This window comes from Lineus longissimus, chromosome 4, assembly GCF_910592395.1.
Source record: "Lineus longissimus chromosome 4, tnLinLong1.2, whole genome shotgun sequence".
Taxonomy (NCBI): Eukaryota; Metazoa; Nemertea; class Pilidiophora; order Heteronemertea; family Lineidae; genus Lineus; species Lineus longissimus.
In genome coordinates this window covers 21,792,204-21,814,075 of record NC_088311.1, presented here as the reverse complement: position 1 = coordinate 21,814,075, position 21,872 = coordinate 21,792,204, and the positions used below count along the sequence as shown (strand labels likewise).

Here is a 21,872-nt window from a genome sequence, read left to right as displayed (position 1 = left end):
CGACTTGAAAATTAAATGGCAAATGAATCAAAATTTTCAAATTGCAGCGCCTCCATGCCAGCAAATATCTAACTAATCTGCTAATTGAAAAATTGATTGGATTGTTTATTCTTTAGATTTTGTGGTCATTAGCCGGTGCCAAAGCTTCTTCTGTCTTGGGCATGAGTTCTATTGCACAGACTTGCTATTAGAGGAGGAAGTTGGTGATTGGTAACGATTTTGACTCATGTTCAGTTGGTTTTGCATCCACAAGTGTCTCGTCAGTCGGGAGTGGCCATGTTGTAAATTTACTTCCTTGTTCATCAACCAGGAAATATTTGCTGCAGTGATTTCGATTTTCCATGGTCGTGTTCTGCTTGTCAGAAGCTTCGATCAATCTATCAAAACCGATTTTACTTTAACATGAGGAAGACACAGTAGTATTTTTATGGTAAGCCGGACATTAATTTATTTTCGCATTTCAAAAGTGAAAATAAAAGTTCTAATCAAAACTTGTGTACACACTGATACTCGTACTGCATGCATACTGTGCAGTGGAACTGCATGGGTGGGTTTTATATATGGTGGGTGGTGGTGTTCCTCTGCCTGGTTGGTGTAGGGTAGCATCTATAGTGATGTGTGTACAGCCTGTGGGATGGAAGTGAGATATAGGGCCTTGTGTGGTTCCAGAAAAGTGCCCGATACGTTCAAATTTCTCCTTTGCAGTGTCGTTGCTGACCCTTTACATCAGCCAGGCGGTGGAAGCTACTGCTGTCCCAAACAAACCTAAATATAGGCACAACGAACAAAAGAACATATGGTGTGCGACCATGCGGTCTTTAGTTTGCTGCTTGTTTGTTCTGGCCAGCAGTGGCTTCCTCCGCCTGGTGTAAGGGCCTCTAAGAGGTAGGCCTACGAAGTCAACAGTACCTACAGTGGAATCTCCCCCTTAGTGGACACCTTTCTAATGAGGACACCTTCTCTTCTTCATCTTCAAGTTTCTCTGCAGACCACCTTACCGCGTATTTTGCAGAGGGTATGTGGAGTCCTAATGCTGTTTCTTTGAAATACTCTTAGGGCTTCAAGTCTTTGAAAAGCTGTGGGAGAGCATTCCATTCCATTGGGAAAGTAATTTTGGTGAAACGCCTCCCTACTTAATACATGTACATGTAGGACACTTCTTTTGGTCCCAAATTAGTTGTTTCCTTTCAAATTGACCTCTCTGATCAGGACACCTCTCTATTTTAAGGACAGTACTTGTCAGTCATTAGGGTGTCCACTTACTTACATGTAGGTTCTACTAGAATAAAGGGTTGTACATGTGGTCCAGAGATTAGCTGGGACTTATCAGCTCAGCTAGACCAGAAAGTGATGAGCACCGTGAAAATGCCTCTTGTACAGTGGAGTGGTGACCAATTATTAAAACAAATTGTATCAATAAGTTCCCAGGCCTGTTTCATAGGTATGTGGGCCTATGCATGTCAGCAAGTACAGGCTTCAGACATTGTACAAAATCAATAGAAAGAATCATAATTATGATGATATTTATTTGTGAATTATCAAGTTCATTTATTGTGTCCCACATTTGGAATACCAAAGACTCATAAGAGCAGCAATTAAAAGTAAAAAAACTAGGGCTTAATTTGAGGACTCTTTGTCTTGGGAGACCACAGTTAAATGGCATTGCAGTGAACAAGTGTGCTTTCTGGCCATTCCTTCTGACAAATGCCGGTAAGGTGTCACCTGTCTAGTGCAAGCTACATGAGTAATCTCACGGTACGTCTGTCGTGTAAAGATAGGTTTTTGACCTCTGCTCTGAGGCTTGCCTATAGACTATTACTAGTATTAGCCAACAAGCTCAGTGTATTTGATATTACTGTGGACTTGTCGAGTCGGACCGATGTATCATACTGTGAAATACATGTATTTTAAATTATAGGTCGTGATCATTTACAAGTGATCAGAAGACACCTCGGGACATGTAATTCTGAATATTATGGTGTGTTCACACTGGATGCGAATTGAAACCGAATTCCGTAGAGCGCTCTCCGGAATACGAATTGGTTAATCCAGTTTCAGAACGGTCGCGTCACACTGACCCGAATACGTATTCAAATCGGTTTAAAACGCGCTACACTCAATGCGTATACTAACATCAAGCATTCAATTTCAATCTGCAGATCCTGCAAGAAGCAAATTCTAGTACATGTACATACATACATAAAAAAATACAAGAACAGTTTCATTCAGCATACATTCCTTGGCCATTCACCATTCAATCTTTGGTCTCTGTGGCGTAACAAACAATCAAACCTCTGATAAGATCAACTTTACTCCGTACAAAAATAAATCTATTCAAAATTGCATGAAAAAATTATTCTAAAAAACATCTTCATATTGTGTTTGGCAGATCATAACTCTACCATTTACCAGGCATTCACTTCAGCACATCCCACAAGACTAGCACAATCAATTGAATTGATAGAAGTTTGGCGCGGAGAATTAACGGAAGGGGAAGTGCGCCGGGCGCATGCACAGTGCGATCGAAATTATTAATTCGTATCAAGCGCGTCACACTTGAAATCTCAATACGGTTTCGTTGATTCGGATTAGCTGATTCGCATTCAATTCGGTTTAAGAACCGTGTTGGTTAAAGCGGATTGAGATCGGTATGAACCGAATTGAGTGTGACGCCCCAATACGTATCAACGTTTTAATTCGAATTCAATTCGTGTTAAAACCCCAGTGTGACCACGGCATAAGAACCTTTCATCGTGCTTGTATTTTGTAGATAAGAAGTATTGATCACGGGACAACTTGTCCCCACCCCTTATATATAATATATTGGAGGAAGGTATCTTGTAAATGTAAACGGTTAAAGACATTTATTGTTACCGACTAGTGGATCATTTTATCACCAGGCAACTCATCCCATCCCTTGGCCTTGTGGACAGGAGTCCCTTACATGAAAATGGCAAGGAACTTAGGAATGTGCACACTCAGGGTCAAGATAGTCCGCCTAAAACACAAAAATACAACTTATAAAGAAGAGAGATAATGATTGATAAAACATGACCCAATAGACAAGAGTCATGAGACACATTGATGCCAGGGATATTGTCTGGCACCCATGTCTGGCAGGATCTTCACCCGAAGGATAGCATAGCTGGGGGGGGGGGTGCAAGTCACCAAAAGTGTGTTTTTTTACCATGATTGTGGCTGAAAAATGTCCAATAGAGGTGACGCAAACACATTAGAATAAAGATAGTTTGTCTGCATGCACTCTTCGTGCAAAATGAGACCTGAAGATCTATCACCTGAGAGACCACCTGAAGCCGAGGAATTGGATGGATGTTTTCCGACCATTACTCATTGGTTTAAGTTAGTCATTGATTGCCTATTGCTGGCTCTCATCATCCATGTCCTTGGAAGATGCGTGTGAGTCTGACGTGATTCATTTCTTGTAGTCTTTTCTTGGCTGATGTTTCATCATACTACATGTCTTTAGTGGTACGGTACAGTAGATCCTCTCTATTAAGGACACCCTCGGGACTGACAAGTGCTGTCCTTAATAGAGAGGGTGCCCTTTATAGAGAGGTTTCCCCTTAGGGAGGTTTTACTGTATATCCATGTGTAACCAAGATTTATTTCTTGATATTGTCAGATGATTCATGCTTTGGTGAGAGTGGGTGATGTCTTGACATTGCTTGACAGTGATTCTCAAAATTAGGAAGATTTGAATTGCTGTGACATGTGATTGACAAACCGCATCGGAAAAATTACTTTGTTGTTGAAAGACACAATGATGCCAGGGATATTATCTGGGCCACACTATTCTGACACTTGCGACACCACTATTAGACTTAGCGATTTCAAAAATCCTCCCAGACGTGGGTGCCAGACAATAATCTCCCTGATGTGAATGAGGTTACGTATGACTGGTGTTTTGCTGTTTGGGTCATGTTTTGTCCAATATAACATTTCTCTCCTTTTGTGTTTTCATGTGTCAGACGACTACTGCATACCAAAATTTCTAATTATTTCTACTACAGTGTTGCGAGATTTGGGACTTTAGCATATCACTTTCTCAAATTCATGTATTACTACATGTATGAATCCTAATTAAGATTCAGCTATTTTGTATGACCCAAATTCTTTCCTTTGTTCTCAAAAGTCTGTAGAGTTAGAAATGTGTAAATGTAATCAGATACATGTAGAATAGAAATGGGACTATGCTTGATACTTGGAATAACACTAATTCAAACAATACTGGGAATGATTTACAGGGAAACCCTCCAATGATTTATGATATAAATTATAATCGAGCAATATTCTAAGGGATTCCAACTTTAGCGTACATGTAGTTTTAATTCAGCATTCTGAGAACACTTTAACAGTAATTCTAATTAAAGTTTGTTTTTTGTGCCGTTTTATTTTCGGCAATTTTGCTGGTTGCGGAAAACTCGAAAGTAAGACGCAAGCGATAAGACATGGTTCACAGTGTACCAAATATCCTACATGTCTAATGATGAAAAACGTTTGTGTCTTTCAGGTTGTATGAATTGAATTCACTCCAAAACATCACAATGGGAAACTGTCTTGATAAGACGAAGGGAACGTCTTCTGCTGGTGTGAAATATGCAACAGACAGTGGTACGGGGGGAAATGCCGAACCGAGTGCCACCATTTCGAATCCCGCATCAGCTTCAGGGAATGGAACTGCGCCTAAAGAAAAAATCAAACAACCTGCACCAGGTACTTCGTTATAACTACCTTACTCTATAAAGTGTCAACAAATAAGTGATTTGAATCGCTGAAACCTGCAGGCAGGATGCATGCAAGAAAAATTGCTTATTTGCAGGTGCCTGCAACAAGAATTGGTGATCACGGCAATCTGCAATCAATATCCTACATAACCGGCTTTCCTGGCAGATCCGTTGTGACTAAAATTGCTTGTTTTCACATTAGTTTATTGTGACAGTCTGTTGTCAAAAGAGAGTTGAAACTTGTTGTATTGATGTCTTATGACAACATGACTTGACCTACACAATATCATCGCAGTTCGATCTACTTCCATGTGTTCTGGCAGCCATCTTCGTCCTCACGAATTGTGATGGCAAAAATTATGATAATTATTAATTTAGCTCCAGGTGCCAAAGTTGTACGAGCGATGTATGACTATGCGGCTCGGACCCAGGAAGACTTGACCTTCAAGAAGGGCGATATAATGGAAATCATTGATGATAAGTAAGTTTGAGATGGTGAGAATGACAGGCATTTAGGTAGGAATAACTTTCATGGTGGATCTTTTGGACAATTGACTACTATGAGTGAAGCGAGGCAATTAGCTTAGGCCTTGCTCTGGGACACAACGGTTAAGCTGTGGTCCTAAAACTTGCATTCACATTTCGTCAGCCTGTAGTATGTACAGTACTTGTTTTTGGATGGATTTGGAAGTAGCAATTTGTTCTGAGTAGTCTTGTTGATAATGAGGCTAGAATCGTCTGTCTCATTTTCAGGGACCGTGATTGGTGGTTGGCGCGCCATATGTCACACCGTTCAGAGGGTTACATTCCCAGTAACTATGTAGCTCCGGAGGACTCATTAGAATCATACGAGTAAGTCCTTTTTTCTTTTTTTACTTGGGAAAGTCAGTTTAAATACCTCTGATGGGTTTTAAGAACTTTCTTCTATCTGAAAAAACCCGATAAAAAAACTGATGCCAGTAGTTACCTTCTGAAAAGAGAGAGGTTAAGATGAATTTCCAACTCTGACTCTTGACTCAACTTCGAGGTTGGCTTACACCACAGTCATATAATGATACTTTTGACTGAACTAAATTGAAGAACATTTTCAAAGCAATGCACCAAATCATTCTCTTGCAGCTGGTTCCTGGGCACCATTAGTCGGAAAGATGCTGAGAATCAGTTACTTTTACCTAGCAATCCCCGAGGGACGTTTCTGGTCCGGGAGAGTGAAACTATGTCAGGTAAGTGAACACAAGGTGGTGATTGAACCGACTCCGTAACCACACAGCATCTTCCTCTTCAGCGTTCGCTCTGCACTTGGAGGTGATTACACCAGGGAATATTCCTCCTCAGGGTTCTCCACTATGCTTTTTGTCCAGGCGCAGCACCCGGGCAGAATCATCTTCCCCACTTCAGCACCCGGACAAAAAAGTTAGCACCCGGACAGATTCATAGAGTTGGTAATGGTTTTACTGTTATAGCACCCAGACAGATTTTGCTGCCAACCTGGACAGAACTGAAGTGAATTCTCAATTGTGTCAAAATATGGCGACAGCACCCGGCCCAAAAAAATTGTTGGGGAGAACACTGCTCCTCTAAGGCAGAATGAGCATTTGTGCGTTCCACTGCGGTTAAGGCACCATGGGTTATTGGGTTATTGAGTTTATTGGCCTGCCCTAGTGATTCTGACTTTGGCCAGAGGTGGAGTCCATGCAAGCTATACTCTTAGTTCTCACCTGAATCGAAACCCTCACCTTTTTGCTTTGTAGCCAGCAGTGTTAACCACTAGGCTATGAGGCTCCTCAACCGCTGTGCTTAGTGAATATGATTTCTCTGGTGAGGAGGATAAAGCTAGCTGTATGTAAGACAGTTATAGCACAAGCCAGTCAGATGAAACTTCCATGTGAACAAAAACATGTTCCGCGTCTGTATTCGCTGTTGTTAGCATTTGTAGATGCAACTACGGTTGGGCACAAATGATTTTTTGGGGGGGAAAGTAACATGGTTCTTGGAGAAGGAAGTGAAATTGCATTTCTCACTTTGACGAGATTTGTTGCTTGCCCTGACAAAGGCAACAGGTACAGGTGATCTTGATTTTACATTTCATCAAATGAGTAGTCAAAGTAAAATGACTTGCCTCAAAAGGTATCTCGCTGTCATATATCAAACTAATGATACTGGGGTTAGAAATCTGACACCTTGCTATATTGTTTTTTTAATCTTGCGTTTTAGGTTCCTATTCGTTATCGGTAAAAGACAAAGACGACGTAAAAGGAGACAATGTGAAACACTACCGCATTCGGAACATGGACAATGGTGGATGCTACATCACAACAAGAAAAACGCTGCCTTCAATCAACGAACTTGCCAAACATTACCAGTGTAAGCTAGTCCAACTGCAATCAGCTTCCCATTTCAACTGATGATGAGACACATTGCTGTCCAAAAGTGTTGGTGAAATACTGTACTAATCACACCTAATGTTAAAACTTTGATAAATTTTTTTGAAATATTACGCAAAATTATTCCCTTCAATACTGATATAGTGTAGACTTGTACAAACACTGTCAGTGCCAAGTTTAAGCAAATAGCATGCGTTCCAATTGCACTACGGTACTGTTTATGTCTATATACCTGAGTCACAAAAAATGCAGTCACACCAATTTTCTTCAAATCCTTAGTTTGCGTGGTTTAGGAGATAATGCATGTTGTAGATGTTGTATGCGCACGTCTGAGTGTTTGGTATTGTCTCTTTCAGCCTTCGCAGATGGTCTATGCTGTCGGCTGACCAAGCCTTGTCCCAAACCGAAACCAACCATGTGGGACATGTCACGAGAAACGAAGGATCAGTGGGAAATTGATAGAAAACAGTTGGTGCTGAGCGTCAAGCTGGGAGCAGGCCAGTTTGGCGAAGTATGGCGCGGTAAATATTTCAAAGTTGAAGTTAACACCTGTGCGGAAGTGTATGGCGAACCAGTTGGTCATTCTCCAATTGCAGGCTTTTGGATCGTTCCTAAGATTCACTCACACCAAGCTCTGCTGAATTGAATGTCATACTCATGCATGTGGTGGTCCGAAAGTCATTCTAATGCTGCGGGAGAACAGTGGGAGAGAGTTGGCCTCATCATCAAGAGGTCGTGGCTTCGACTCCTGGCCGAGTCACTGCTTGGTTCCCCTACTGGTCGAGTTCAAGTGAGCACCTTCTGGTTGCTCCTTAAAAGCCCTGATGGATTTCTGTGGAGACCGGGGTAATATTATGGTATCCCAAAGCGCTTTGAACAGGGATTATCCCAGCACATAAATGTGATGTTGTTTTGTCGATATTCTTTCTCATGTAAGTTAAATTACGTGTTTTCTTCAGGTAAATGGAACGCCACAACAGATGTTGCCGTCAAAATGCTGAAAATCGGTACGATGAGTCCAGAGGCATTCTTAGAGGAAGCTCACATCATGAAGAAATGTCGGCATGATAAACTCGTACAGTTATATGCCGTCTGCTCGGGTGAGGAGCCGATATACATCGTCACGGAGCTCATGACACGAGGGGCTCTCCTGTCATACTTACGGGATGCAGAAGGCAGAACCTTGGAGCTGCCAAAACTCGTTGACATGGCTGCGCAGGTGTGTATATGTAACGTTAACTGCTATTGCGGACCCTTGGCTCCCTGCATGAAGCTGTGCCCTTTCCACAAAAAGGGAGTCAAAATTCCAAAAAAAATTGGAAATATCTCAAGACCTCACAGTTTTCGAAAAAAAGTCATTTTTCCCAGGTGACGACATCATGTAGGAATTAGGATTTCTGCACAGACATTTTTTATTGTATTGCTTATCGTTATCATAATGATATCAAATTACAAAAACGTTGATATTATCAACCTTTAAACCCTAGCTTACCCATTTAGGATTTCAGATTGCCCAGAGCCAACCAGGATGTTCTGATTTCAAAATCTTTAAAACTTTATTTGTATGCTTATGCAATGTGAAAGAAAATGTTATTGAATATAAGCAAGTCTGAAATGAATTCAATAGTCTAGCTAAATTTAGGTCAAGTTATGAAAGAGTGAGCCTACTCCTAAAGGCCTACGCCGTTCGTTAAATTTTTTTTTACAAAAACGTCCTGAATATAAATTTTACATACAGTAGTGTGTATAGTTTGTCTGCCAATAGGTGGTATTTTGGTCTGTTTGAGGGTTTGTACTGTTGACAGGTTGTGAAGTTTGCACGGTTTGACATTTCCCATTTGTTGTCTGTTGACGTCTTTAGGCAATGTATGTCCACATTTCGTCAACAGATGCTGCATTTAAGCAAGTGCTAATTTAAAATCGGTTATTTTGCCAACTTTATGCTTAAGCAACACTGTCATCAGTATTTCAGTTATTGTGTTAAAATCCGTGCCAAGTATCATACATGTATATATTTATTTTGGTGTCTTGAAAATACTTCCTGGTTTGTCTGTCCATTGTCCATTTTTGTAAAATCGATCATGAAGTACATGATAAATTGTATCATTGATTGTCTGAAGAAGATTACTTGTGCCCGTTTATATCACTCAGGTCAGGAGGCGAATTATGATTACATTGTTCTTCAAGGCCCAAGCCATGGAATTTGAAAAATTTCAATTGAGTACATTTTAACTATATACAAATACTATTTATATCAAGTTTCAGCAAATTCGTATGCATAATACATGTACATGTAATAACTGCAGTGTGTATAACCTTTTTTTCCTTGACCACTAGTAATAATGAACGGTGCACCCCTTTAACCTGGTATTACACTTTTGTGAGAGAAAAAACTCGTACTTTTGCATTGAAGGGTCGTTCTTGTCGATTTATTGGGTCATGTCACTGATGTGTTCCCAGGAAGGGCTGGGGGATTGATCTTGAACTGTTGGATTATGGTTTAGTGACCCCATAGTCATAGAAAAGTGGTGGTTTTGCAACTCGTAGAATTTGTATTTGTGTTATATGTTTCAGATCGCAAGTGGTATGGCGTACTTGGAGCGAGAAAAGTACATCCATCGAGACTTGGCGGCACGTAATATATTAGTCGGTGATAACAACACGGTGAAGATAGCCGACTTTGGTCTGGCGCGACTCATACAAGATGATGAGTACACGGCAAGACAGGGTGGGTCTAAAAAATGTTTCCAATATCAATTATAGATGTTTTTATTACAAGTAAGATTTGAAATTTGCCCCTAAACAATTCTACCAAACGCAATGGTTTTCTGCTGGGCTTCGGCGCCAGTTGAATGAGTCATCAGGCCAATGTTTATCCCAGATTTTGTAGCATTGTGTGACTAAGGGTATTACTGCCCCTACATTGGATGCCAGCCCATCACACCATAACTTTGACCGGGACCTTCATTCATGTGTTTGGTTCATCTTTCAGGTGCCAAATTCCCTATAAAATGGACGGCCCCTGAGGCGGCTCTGCAGGGTAGATTCACGATAAAATCTGATGTGTGGTCATATGGCATCCTACTGACAGAAATAATCACACACGGACAAGTACCATATCCAGGTAGAGTATTGATAACTCATTTCATCAAACCTGCCGCTGACGCTAGCACTGCTATCCTCAATATTACCTGCATTTTCTCCAAATTTTTTTCGGCTTTTCTTAAACTTGAAAAATATTTGCGACAATTTTCATGAGACTTTCTTTTCATTATTAAGAACGTGACTGCAGTCAAATATTTTCAAGCACAGCTTTCTATGTGTACTTCTCTGGAATTTTGCCAGGGCATGCTCCCCTGATCTCTTTAGTTATAAAGGCTCACTCCATTCATTCAAAGATTTGAAAATTGAACTCGAATTTGAACATTTTATAATAATAATAATATTGAGTTCTTTTAAAGCGCTTTTCCATGTTTGCCTGATCAAAGCGCTTTTGGGATATCATATTATTACCCCGGTCTCCACAGAAATCATTCAGGGGTTTCAAGGCGCTCACTTGAACTCGACCAGTAGGGGAACTAAGCAGTGACTCGGCCGGGAGTCGAACCCACGACCTCCTGATCATGAGGCCGACTGAGGCGTATAGATACGCACTGAATACAAATTTCTAGACAGATATACAGATACAGTAGAACCTCTCTATTAAGGACACCCTCAGGACTGACAATTGCTGTCCTTAATAGAGAGGTGTCCTGATTAGAGAGGTCAAATCCAACCAATTTGGGACAAAAACTAGTGTCCTGGATAGGGAGGTAGTCCTTGCTGGGTGTCCGCTAAGGGAGGTTCCAATGTACTTTAAAGACCAAACCTCAGTAAATTTGCACGAGTAAGAACTGCACTGTGGCATTGTGCCTTTCTATTTTGCTGAGATCATAAACGGCCGACTGTACAGGAATAAAACCTTTGTGTCAGCTTTAACAATTCTGTTTGCATAACCTCTTTAGCACACTGTCGACTTACCACAGACCTCTGTTCTCAATCCAGTTTGAAAGTAGCAAAACAATGCCTTCAAGATGGCTTCTTTTATTGTAGCAATCTTGGGTGACCTTCACCTTCGGGGTGATTTTCACCTTCAAGTGACCTTCACCTCTAGAGTTAAGCCATTGCTTCTCGCTAACGCTTTGGTATCGATGGTGTCTATTGAGAGTTCCAGTGCTAACCCACTTGATTGTGGCTTTCTCTTCAAGGTATGAATAACACAGAGACATTAACACAAGTCGAGCGTGGATACCGTATGCCTATACCAGTGGGATGTCCGGACCCTCTTTTTGAAATCATGTTGAAATGTTGGGAACCGGTGGCAGACAATCGACCTACTTTTGAGTTTCTCTTCGAATTCTTTGACGACTATAACACAGTCACGGAGCCAAAATATCGGAATGCAGTGGGTTTTTGACCCGCGAGGTGCTGATAATTGTTTGGATACATAGGTGGCGCCTCTTGAAAAACAGGGCTAAAGTAGACGCAAGAAACCCGAAAAGGGAATCAATAAATTGAAAATGAACTGTTTCTTCAGCTGAGCAGACGTATGTTGATCAGGTGTGTTCAGAAACTTGGCTCGCAAGTACAGTACAGTGAGAGTGCCAAAGAAAGTGGCAACTCACAATTTCTTGATTTTGAGAAAAATTCAACTTGACCCTCCTTTTTGCACTTGGTTCTTCAATTTGAAAACGGAGACCTGATGCTGTGTTGCACAGGACAGAATTTCCATCATGTCCATGAAAGTCTTACGGTTTCGCTTAATAGATTCATATTGGTTTTTGAACCTATTCATTGAAAAAAGATAAGACTGATAATATCATAATATCAGTTTGGACAAATCGTCCTTCAGTACGAGCCCTGTTTTGAATCCTGGCGTCACTATGAGTTCAATTTGCTTGTCTTTCTCGTCACTAACTTTTCTCTTTAACAGCCTCTCCGGGTTGCTTGTTCAGCCTTTAGCATTGTTGTAATCTTCTGTCTCTTCTACAGGGTGGCCCTGAATTATTTTCCCTCACAATAGAATTCTATTGTGTAAGGGAAAACCTTCCTGGGCCACCCTGTAGTTCTTAACCATCACATTCTTTGCATTTTGTTTTTCATCTACGTTATTACGTTTTCACCAATCTTAGACCACTTTATAACAGGGATTGAATTAAAGGGGATTTCACTCACCAATGATTTAGTCTACTTTTTAGCTCACCTCTTAGCAGAGGTGAGCTTATCCCATACCGTGGCGTCCGTCGTCCGTCGTCGTCGTCGTCGTCGTCGTCGTCGTCGTCGTCGTCGTCGTCGTCGTCGTCGTCGTCGTCGTCGTCGTCGTCGTCGTCGTCGTCGTCGTCGTCGTCGTCGTCGTCGTCGTCGTCCGTCGTCCGTTAGCAGGGCACGTTTCGTAACTGTTAGAGCTATTGAGTTGAAACTTGGTACACATGTACCCTTATGTAATGACACCTTGGAGACCAAGTTTCGGTCCGATTCGTTTCATGGTTTGGCCACCAGGGGGCCAAACGTTAAAAGTGAAAATATGCAATATCTCCCTTAATAGTAGTCGGGAAATTTTGAAAAAAATATGGTAGGTACTTCTAGCAAAGGTGCATCATATATCGTCCGGGTTTTTGATTTGACCTCCTTTTCAAGGTCACAGAGGTCAAATGGTGTAAATTGGCCGTTAGGATGTAACGATGGCACGTTTCCAAACTGCAATGACTATTGATACCAAATTTGGTACACATTTACCCCTTAGTCAGGTGATCTCAGGGACCGAAGTTTGGTCCAATATGATTCACCACTTGACCACCAGGGGGCAAAATCCAAAAACCTTAAAAATGTGATTATTCCTTAACTTCTTGCCCGATTGCCACCAATTTGATATCATGGGTACATCTAACCACCATACAGTATATGTCACACAGGTTTTTAATTTGACCTTGTTGTCAAGGTCACAGAGGTCAAATGGCGTAAATTCGCCGTCAGGCCGTAACTATGGCACGTTTCTTAACTGCAATGACTATTGATCACAAATTAAGTACACATGTACCCCTTGGTCAGGTGATCTCAGGTACCGGAGTTTGGTGCGATCTGATTTCCCGTTTGGCCTCCAGGGAGGGGGCCAAATCCTGAATTCTTCAAAAAACCCATTATTCCTAGTAATGACTTGCCCGATTGGCACCAATTTTATATCATAGGTACATCTAATTCTAACAACCATTCAATGTGTCACCCGGGTCTTCTTTGATTTGACCTACTTTTCAAGGTCACAGAGGTCGAATGTACTGTAAATTGGCCATTTTGGGGAAATTGTAATTGCTTGGACCTACATCAAACCTAACACTACATGACACAATACCATGCTCTTTATCCATCTTTCCTCCACATGAGGTGAGCACAATGGCCCTGGCCATTTCATTGTTACATTTTCTCGGGCGGTGAAAATTAACCTTCTCATTTCCTATTCATAAGTCGGGCCCAGATCAGTTAGCTAGATAAGGCCTGCTGAACATCTTTCCTCAGTGAACATTTTCAACAGTTGATCAACTTGACGAGTGGTCGTGGGTTCGACTCCCAGCCAGGTCACTGCTTGGTTCCCCTACGGGTCAAGTTCAGATGGTTGCTTCTAAAAACCCCTGATTTATTTCTGTGGAGACCGGGGTAATAATATGATATCCCAAAAGCGTTATGATCAGGCAAACATGGAAGCGCTTTATAAGAACTCAATATTATTATTATTATTATTTTATAACCAAATCCTGCACCTGAATGGCTTTTTATAATCATTTTTGATTTTTATCACAACAACTTTTGTGTTCCATTTATGTATTTTGTAGATTTCACTTCACTTTGTTTCTCCGCTACACCACTGTCAAATATGATTCTCAACCTCGGCACCAGGTGGACTTCACCCTCCAGCTCCACTTAGAAAACACCCGTTGTTATGTTGTGTATTAATATAAATGTGCTGTGACGTGCTGTTGTGCAGGTTCAGGGGAAAGAAAAGTCCTGTTGCCTGCAAGAGCAAAATCTTGGTATAATTTTTGAACTGGGTACCTTTGGTAATAACATTACAATTGCTGAATTAACGTCTTTGTAAAAGACTTTAAAAATCTCTCTACTTTAGTTTGCTTTCATTTCATTCCATTTAAAAACCCTAATGAATAGAATCAGTGTTTGATTTTTGCAAGCTTAGTGTATACTATCTGCATGATGCCGTTTTAACGCATGGATATGTATAGGCTTTGTAGAGAGCAGGAAGTGGGGCGTTTCTTTCTCTATCAAACCTTTGTGCTATTTTTGGGTAGACTGCCAAGGCCTGGGTGATAGCTGGGTTGATATCATTGGTTGATTTATTGCACTAAGGAAAATCCCCCATTCTATCATATTTGCTTCCTGGTTTGTATTTAGGATGATCACGGTATGACCTCTGGTGTTAAAAACATGTACCATATCGTCACTATTCATACTTAATGCTTACATCTACATTCTGGAGCTGAGGGAACATACTGTGCTGGGAAATGACCAAATCCCGGTAGACTTGCATTAGAAACAAAATGCCCCAAAAGGAAAGTTCTTCTGCTAAAATGCGAGTTGGAAGACCAGTGTTTACCAAGAAACAATGAAAATATTAAAAAAGTGAACACTCAGTGTGTATGGTTATCTTAACATTACAACAGTTTTTAACCTCTGTTTTACTTTTGGGAATTTCTGATGTCAATAGCCATGAATCCTCGCCATGAATCACTGGTTCCAATGCTTTTCAATGAAAGTGTTGATGAAGTTTGGACTTTTACCCAGGGATGGAGTCAGCAGACAATTTCCTGTTATTCATTTTCTGTTGGACTAGTCTAAGATGCTACATCCTTTGACATTTAGTGTACCCGGTAACTGCTTAGACTAAAGGAGTGGTTCAGTTGTGACACATTTTTAACATTCGTATTAACGGTGGTAATTAGACCTGTCTGAATAGGCCTGTCTGAATTGCAAAACAACCCAACTGTGAACACAGCGCTAATATGCTTTATCACTCCTGTTGTTTGACTATTGGCATGGCCTGGTGTTAGAGTGGTGTACTAGATATAGTTGTGGCATGAGAAAATACAATAAATACGGAGGGTTTCGACCTTTAAGGGGTTTTGTGGAGACACATGTAGAATCAAACAGAACCAGTCCGAGCAGGCACTAACAAGACTAAAACGCCCTGCATACAATTGATTTTTGTCACAACAATTATGATTGCATAGAATGAAAGTTTCTTGTTTGTGATGGTCATCGCAGGTGCATGTGACAAGCATCGTTCATTGCTGCAACCTCTGATCAGAATCAAACTTGGCGATTACTGGTTTTACCCACAAACAAGAGATCAAGAGAACATTCAGCCTTTGATAAAAAGCAAATGCGCCCACCATGTCCCATTGAACTACCTTATCAAGAGAGAAAGCAATATGTAAATACTGTATTTTTGTGTGAGGGGGTTCGCAAACTGCAGGGGCGAGAAAATGTTTAGCTCAATTCTTTAATCATTAGGAAATGAATAGAAGCAACATCTGAGAAAGACGTTTTCGCAAACATTTAGGACCGCAAAGAAGGTGTTCGCATTACGCGAACTGATGTGCCTCCTTCTTTTAAATTTCAAATTATTTATTTTCCAACTTTCAGGATGGGGTAACCGTGAGGTGCTGGAGCAAGTAGAGAGAGGCTATCGTATGCCACGCGCTAAGAACTGCCCCGAGCCCATCCATGAGGTACAGCTTCAATGCTGGGCTGCGGAGCCCGAATCAAGGCCAACGTTCGATTACCTGTTTGGGTACTTTGATGATTACTTCATTGCAGCGGAGCATAAGTACCAGGATCATACTATCACTTAAAATGTCAAAGGCAAATGTTGGGGAAGCCACCAGGTGATATTGGAATAAGATTGGATAATACTGGATACAGGACAGACTGCATTCGTAACAGAACCTCGTAATAACGACACAGTTGTGACTGATTATTGCTCTTCATAATAGCAAGGTGTCCTAATTACAGAGGCTAATTGAATGCTATGGCCAATTCTGTACTGAAGCCAGTGTCCCAAACACAAATGATGTTGTGCTAAGCGAGTTAGGTGTCCACGCCGCTAGATGCTGCATTGCCAAAATGCTTTCAAAGAATTTGTGTCAAAATTCAGTTCAGGGAGCATTGTATCAGAAATTAATCCATGTACAAAATATATGTGTCTTGATGAAACAGTATGGTAAAGTCCATTTTTAGTATTTTTTAAAATTTTTAGGTTAAATAATTATTATGCATCTTTGCTCATGCAATTTAAGACTTAGGTAGGTCAAATCATTTTTTTATTAAAAAATATTCTGTCCTGCAATGTTTCTGTAACCTTTTTATGATCACGATATTTCAGTGATGTTTATACCCAGCAATTCTCAACTGAAGTGAATGGGAATCGGGATGCTTAGTCTCTTAAATGCATGATTCATTTGTGTACATTGTTTCCAAGTGTTGAAAGTAAACATGGCTGCAGTGTTGTTTCTAGACAGACCAGTGGGATAAAAAGCAGTTTTGGTAGTGCTTTTTATCAGTCTGCACCAAAGCATTGGTAAACTTTATATCTAATTTGCAACAACTAAATAAGAAAATCTCAAATTAAACTTCAAATTTCAAATTTTTGACAAATAAGCCTGGCCTTTAAGACGATTTATATAGCACTGTTCAGCATTTATATGTGTATTTTATACGTTTGTCCTAGAAATTGTCTCTAAAATCGTGTTTTAGTCGGGAGTCATCCCGATAATTTTTCTCTCCATTTTTTGGGTCACAAAATCTGTTTTTGACTGTTGAAAGTTTATTAAAATTGTGCTCAGTCATATTGAAATGTCTAGTAAAAATGAAAAGAGTGACAAATTGATAGCTGCCAATTGTGTTGTTTATGAGTGTTTGAATTCCATTGCTTGTGCAATTAAGATTAATCTAACCCATCATTGGTTGTTTTTTTATTAAAGGGGGCCTATAGCAAAGAGCAAGGGGGCCAAATAGGTGTCTTACAGGTGACGTATATCCAAGGAATCTTTCATTACACTCAGTTACTGATATTTGAGTAATACTGTATCATATACATTAGTAGAAAGAATGAGATATTGTTTTTACTCTTTGCCTAAAATTTGCAGATTTTTGAGAGACAAAGAGTAAAAAGTTTGGGGTTTTTTTGACGAAAATCGGGGTTGAAAACAATAGCTGTGTAAAGCAAAGGGTTAAACATGCAAACAATATTTTAAAGATGAGGTATTTGTAAATTTTTTAAATCCCATATCATGGGTTTGTGCAATTGCATACATGTAGCATAGTATTAAAACTAACCTCTCTCGGAGTCAGTTAACACATTTGGTACCGGTATCAGTATACATGTAGGCAGGAATAAATAGTCTTTATTAATCCTTTGTGTAAGTTTGTGTGTTAGTTTTACCCTTTTGCTGCAAGAGTCACATTTCTGAAAAACGATTTTGCTTTTGATGGTCACCTGCCAAATTAGGCACATTTATGAGACTTTTAGGCATGCTGGAGGTAATAGATGGCGTGGTAGGGCAGTTCGGGATAAACATTGAATGAATTCAATGAACAGGAATTAATTTCGCAGACTTGTGTGTGTATAAAATGTCCAAAGTTCTCATATGCAGTCTTGGTTCTGTCCATCCTCGGGTGCTATCCAGTGAGCTGTCTGCTGGGTTGTTGCGGTCCAGTGAGCAGTCTGCTGGGCTGATGCGGTCCAGTGAGCAGTCTGCTGGGCTGATGCGGTCCAGTGAGCAGTCTGCTGGGCTGATGCGGTCCAGTGAGCAGTCTGCTGGGCTGATGCGGTCCAGTGAGCAGTCTGCTGGGCTGATGCGGTCCAGTGAGCGGTCTGCTGGGCTGATGCTGTCCAGTGAGCGGTCTGCTGGGCTGATGCTGTCGGGTGTCTGCTGCGTCATAGGGAGCTTGACAGTGTATATGTGTCCAGTTGATTTATGTTTGTTTGTATATGAAGAAAATTAGTTGTAGTTTTCAAATTTTATAAAAAGCCTTTGATCAACCGGTTGTAACAAAGTGGATGAAAATATATTATATGATATGTTGGCTATGATTTGCCTTTAATCTTGCTTTGCTGAAAACTTCTCTCAATCATTAAAATCCGCCACATTTATACAATACGAATGTAGAACACCGGTATGTTTTTCTGTCCTTGGACAAATCTGTCTGTTAGGTTTTTTAATGAGATGTCATCAAATCAAAACCCATAATTTGGTCTTATGCACGTTGCACAGGATGAAATAGTTTATTAAATTTTCTGAAATGATGATGCAGGGCCTTCAGCATGGAAAGAAGGCCTACATAAAAGACCTGAATCTACATATTGAGGAAATATGGTGAAAAATATGATCGTTTGCACTAATATGCGTAACTAATATTTTGCTAAATTTTAATACTTGTGTACATATAATTCTTTGTAAATTTTTACGTCGAATTTTATACTTATTTCTCTTGGTTTCCTCAGCATTTTGTAAGAATACTGAATGTCTGATGTCTTCCGTTGTGCTGTTGTTTCATCTTATCAGATGAATGGATATAAAATGGTGTCTAAAAGAATGTCTAAAAGAATGCCAAAAACATTGTCTTTAAGCTGGATGCTCTGAATTCTTGACTAGTGTTTTTGTCTGCAAACGTTTCTGAAAGCGGTATGCTATTAATGCTGAGGACACAAAATTGACTATTTGTGCCTGATCTTATAAAAGGGAAATGAGAGTATCCTCGAGTCATCTTTAACATTTGTGTGATGAGCTGCTCCCTTGTCTTTATGGCATGAACGTGATAAGCATGATCAGTCGGTCCTTAGTGGGCCCAATTGAGCCGTCCAAGATGAGGCAATGGGAGGGTGGAAAATTGGCAAGTTGGCACCAATTATTGCCCATTATAAGAAAGTTTGTCCATGTCATTTTTATTAACTTGGTCAACATTACGTGATAATCAGTTTGATGATATTCATAGCTCATGATCTTGATATGAAATTTAATGCAGTGAATTGTTCAGGTTGCTCAACATATTTGCTCTGCTTTGTAAACCATTTGCTTGTCGCAAGCTTCAGTGAAATTCAGTGAAATTTAGTGATACTGTTTAACTTGGTCCAATGCCAAGGGAAGTTACAGCATTAAATCCGAAGTTTTATTTAAGAGGTTTGATAAATTTTTATGCAAGGACTTGGGGTTATTTAGTCAAAATGGCCCCTAGTTAAAACGGTCCCTATTTTATGTCTCTTTTGTACTTCTGAGCTTCTATTTGGATTTTCTTCTTTTAATTTAAAGTTTAAAGTTTAAATGAAGTTTAAATTGATTAAATCTAATGCATTTTATGCAAACTTTGCCTTATTTAGTGTTAAACGTGCACTTTCAGGGTCAAAGATTCAGATTGAGATGAAAAATAATTTCAGAGTCTTATAAACTTCATTAAAGGGTGAAGTCAGTCTATTTTAAAATGTACTGGGTACACAATCCAATTCAAGGATAACTGCAAATTGAATCTTAAAATTTAGCAAATATTTTACCTATCGCTTGAATGTAATAAAGTCAGATTCGAATAGATGTTTAATTAATTTGTGCATGCGAGAAAGAGCAAAAAATGTGTTACGTCACCAGAGCAAAATTACTGGTGATGATCGACATAACCTGTTCTGATTTATGAACATAGGAGTGAAAACAATTAAACCGGCTCGGTGAAGGGCAATCACTAGCCCTATAAAATTCATCGCCCGTGCTTTATGAATCCAACATGCATGATAAAGGTTTTCTGTATTTTATCTGAGGTCGTTTTTTTAGCTCACCTCTTAGCAGAGGTGAGCTTATCCCATACCGTGGCGTCCGTCGTCCGTCGTCGTCGTCGTCGTCGTCGTCGTCGTCGTCGTCGTCGTCGTCCGTCGTCGTCCGTCGTCCGTTAGCAGGGCACGTTTCGTAACTGTTAGAGCTATTGAGTTGAAACTTGGGACACATGTACCCTTATGTAATGACACCTTGGAGACCATGTTTCGGTCCGATTCGTTTCATGATTTGGCCACCAGGGGGCCAAACGTTAAAAGTGAAAATATGCAATATCTCCCTTAATAGTAGTCGGGAAATTTTGAAAAAAATATGGTAGGTACTTCTAGCAAAGGTGCATCATATTTCCTCCGGGTTTTTGATTTGACCTCCTTTTCAAGGTCACAGAGGTCAAATGGTGTAAATTGGCCGTTGGGATGTAACGATGGCACGTTTCTAAACTGCAATGACTATTGATACCAAATTTGGTACACATTTACCCCTTAGTAAGGTGATCTCAGGGACCGAAGTTTGGTCCAATATGATTCACCACTTGACCACCAGGGGGCAAAATCCAAAAACCTTAAAAATGTGATTATTCCTTAACTTCTTGCCCGATTGCCACCAATTTGATATCATGGGTACATCTAACCACCATACAGTATATGTCACACAGGTTTTTAATTTGACCTTCTTGTCAAGGTCACAGAGGTCAAATGGCGTAAATTCGCCGTCAGGCCGTAACTATGGCACGTTTCTTTACTGCAATGACTATTGATCACAAATTAAGTACACATGTACCCCTTGGTCAGGTGATCTCAGGTACCGAAGTTTGGTGCAATCTGATTTGCCGTTTGGCCTCCAGGGAGGGGGCCAAATCCTAAATTCTTCAAAATACCATTATTCCTAGTAATGACTTGCCCGATCGGCACCAATTTTATATCATAGGTACATCTAATTCTAACAACCATTCAATGTGTCACCCGGGTCTTCTTTGATTTGACCTACTTTTCAAGGTCACAGAGGTCGAATGTACTGTAAATTGGCCATTTTGGGGAAATTGTAATTGCTTGGACCTACATCAAACCTAACACTACATGACACAATACCATGCTCTTTATCCATCTTTCCTCCATGAGGTGAGCACAATGGCCCTGGCCATTTCATTTAGGAATTATGTATCCTATTTAACACACATAGAGTTCAATATACCAGAAGTACCCACAGGCATATCAGGGAAACAGTCGTTATGGGGAAGGACTAAGACAGAAAAGTGAAATTATGATATCCGGGTTTGGGCTTGTACTACTAGAAACTTAAAACGTTTGCAATGCTAAAAGTCAGGGAATTGACACATTTACATTTTGCAGTAGAAATCTTTTTTGAGCGCGACTCTATTCTGGGTTAGCTGCCAAATGGTTTTACTCAATTCAGCTCAACTGTATCAACACTTTGGTGAGGGTACCATCAGGTCTGCCTTGCAAATCGTAAGTAAAGTCGAGAACGTTTCCTGGTCTAGAGTAATCCATTGATCTCCATCCTGATTTGCCTGTGGTCACATATTACAATTATCATGTTCACAAAATGTAAAAAAAGTGATAATTATATATTTCTGTCGTAATATGCTTTGAATGACGAAAACGGATATGTAACTAAGATTAAACATGATTGTAAATAAACTTTTCATATTGAAAAACAAACCTCATTCATTGTTCCGACAAGTGGAGTATTTCTTCAAAATGCCAGTATCTCCTGTTTCAAATGAACTATGGATTAAAATGGCCAAATGAAGTCAGGTTGCTATCAACTTCGGACACAGGCCTCGCTTTCCAAATTTGCAAGCAACATCGACATTCCTGCCCTCTAGTGTTAAACATAGAATCTTCAAACCACTGGGCATGGTT

General features: G+C 40.2%; 1 protein-coding gene across 2 annotated transcripts; it reads left to right on the top strand.

Moving 5' to 3' along the window:
* Nucleotides 1-79: 79 nt before the first annotated feature.
* LOC135486701 (proto-oncogene tyrosine-protein kinase Yrk-like) lies at nt 80-21,663 on the top strand. Of its 2 annotated transcripts, XM_064769751.1 has the most exons (12): nt 80-430; nt 4,532-4,734; nt 5,124-5,226; nt 5,499-5,597; nt 5,865-5,968; nt 6,960-7,109; nt 7,486-7,650; nt 8,089-8,348; nt 9,704-9,857; nt 10,122-10,253; nt 11,377-11,593; nt 15,818-15,946. In XM_064769751.1, the coding sequence occupies exons 2-11, from the start codon at nt 4,566-4,568 to the stop codon at nt 11,583-11,585; spliced, it is 1,545 nt and encodes a 514-aa protein (XP_064625821.1). In that variant the 5' UTR covers nt 80-430; nt 4,532-4,565; the 3' UTR covers nt 11,586-11,593; nt 15,818-15,946. The 2 variants fall into 2 exon arrangements, with proteins under 2 accessions (XP_064625821.1, XP_064625819.1); XM_064769749.1 differs by lacking the exon at nt 11,377-11,593 and having other exon boundaries at nt 84-430; nt 15,818-21,663.
* The last annotated feature ends 209 nt before the right edge of the window (nt 21,664-21,872 follow it).

What these genes read in the sequence shown, in the direction of transcription:
- LOC135486701 (XM_064769749.1), top strand. Translation starts at nt 4,566, where the DNA reads ATGGGAAACTGTCTTGATAAGACGAAGGGAACGTCTTCTGCTGGTGTG. An exon ending in TCGTTGACATGGCTGCGCAG is followed by an intron (nt 8,349 to 9,703) that starts GTGTGTATATGT and finishes TATATGTTTCAG; the next exon opens with ATCGCAAGTGGTATGGCGTA. An exon ending in CGGACAAGTACCATATCCAG is followed by an intron (nt 10,254 to 15,817) that starts GTAGAGTATTGA and finishes TCCAACTTTCAG; the next exon opens with GATGGGGTAACCGTGAGGTG.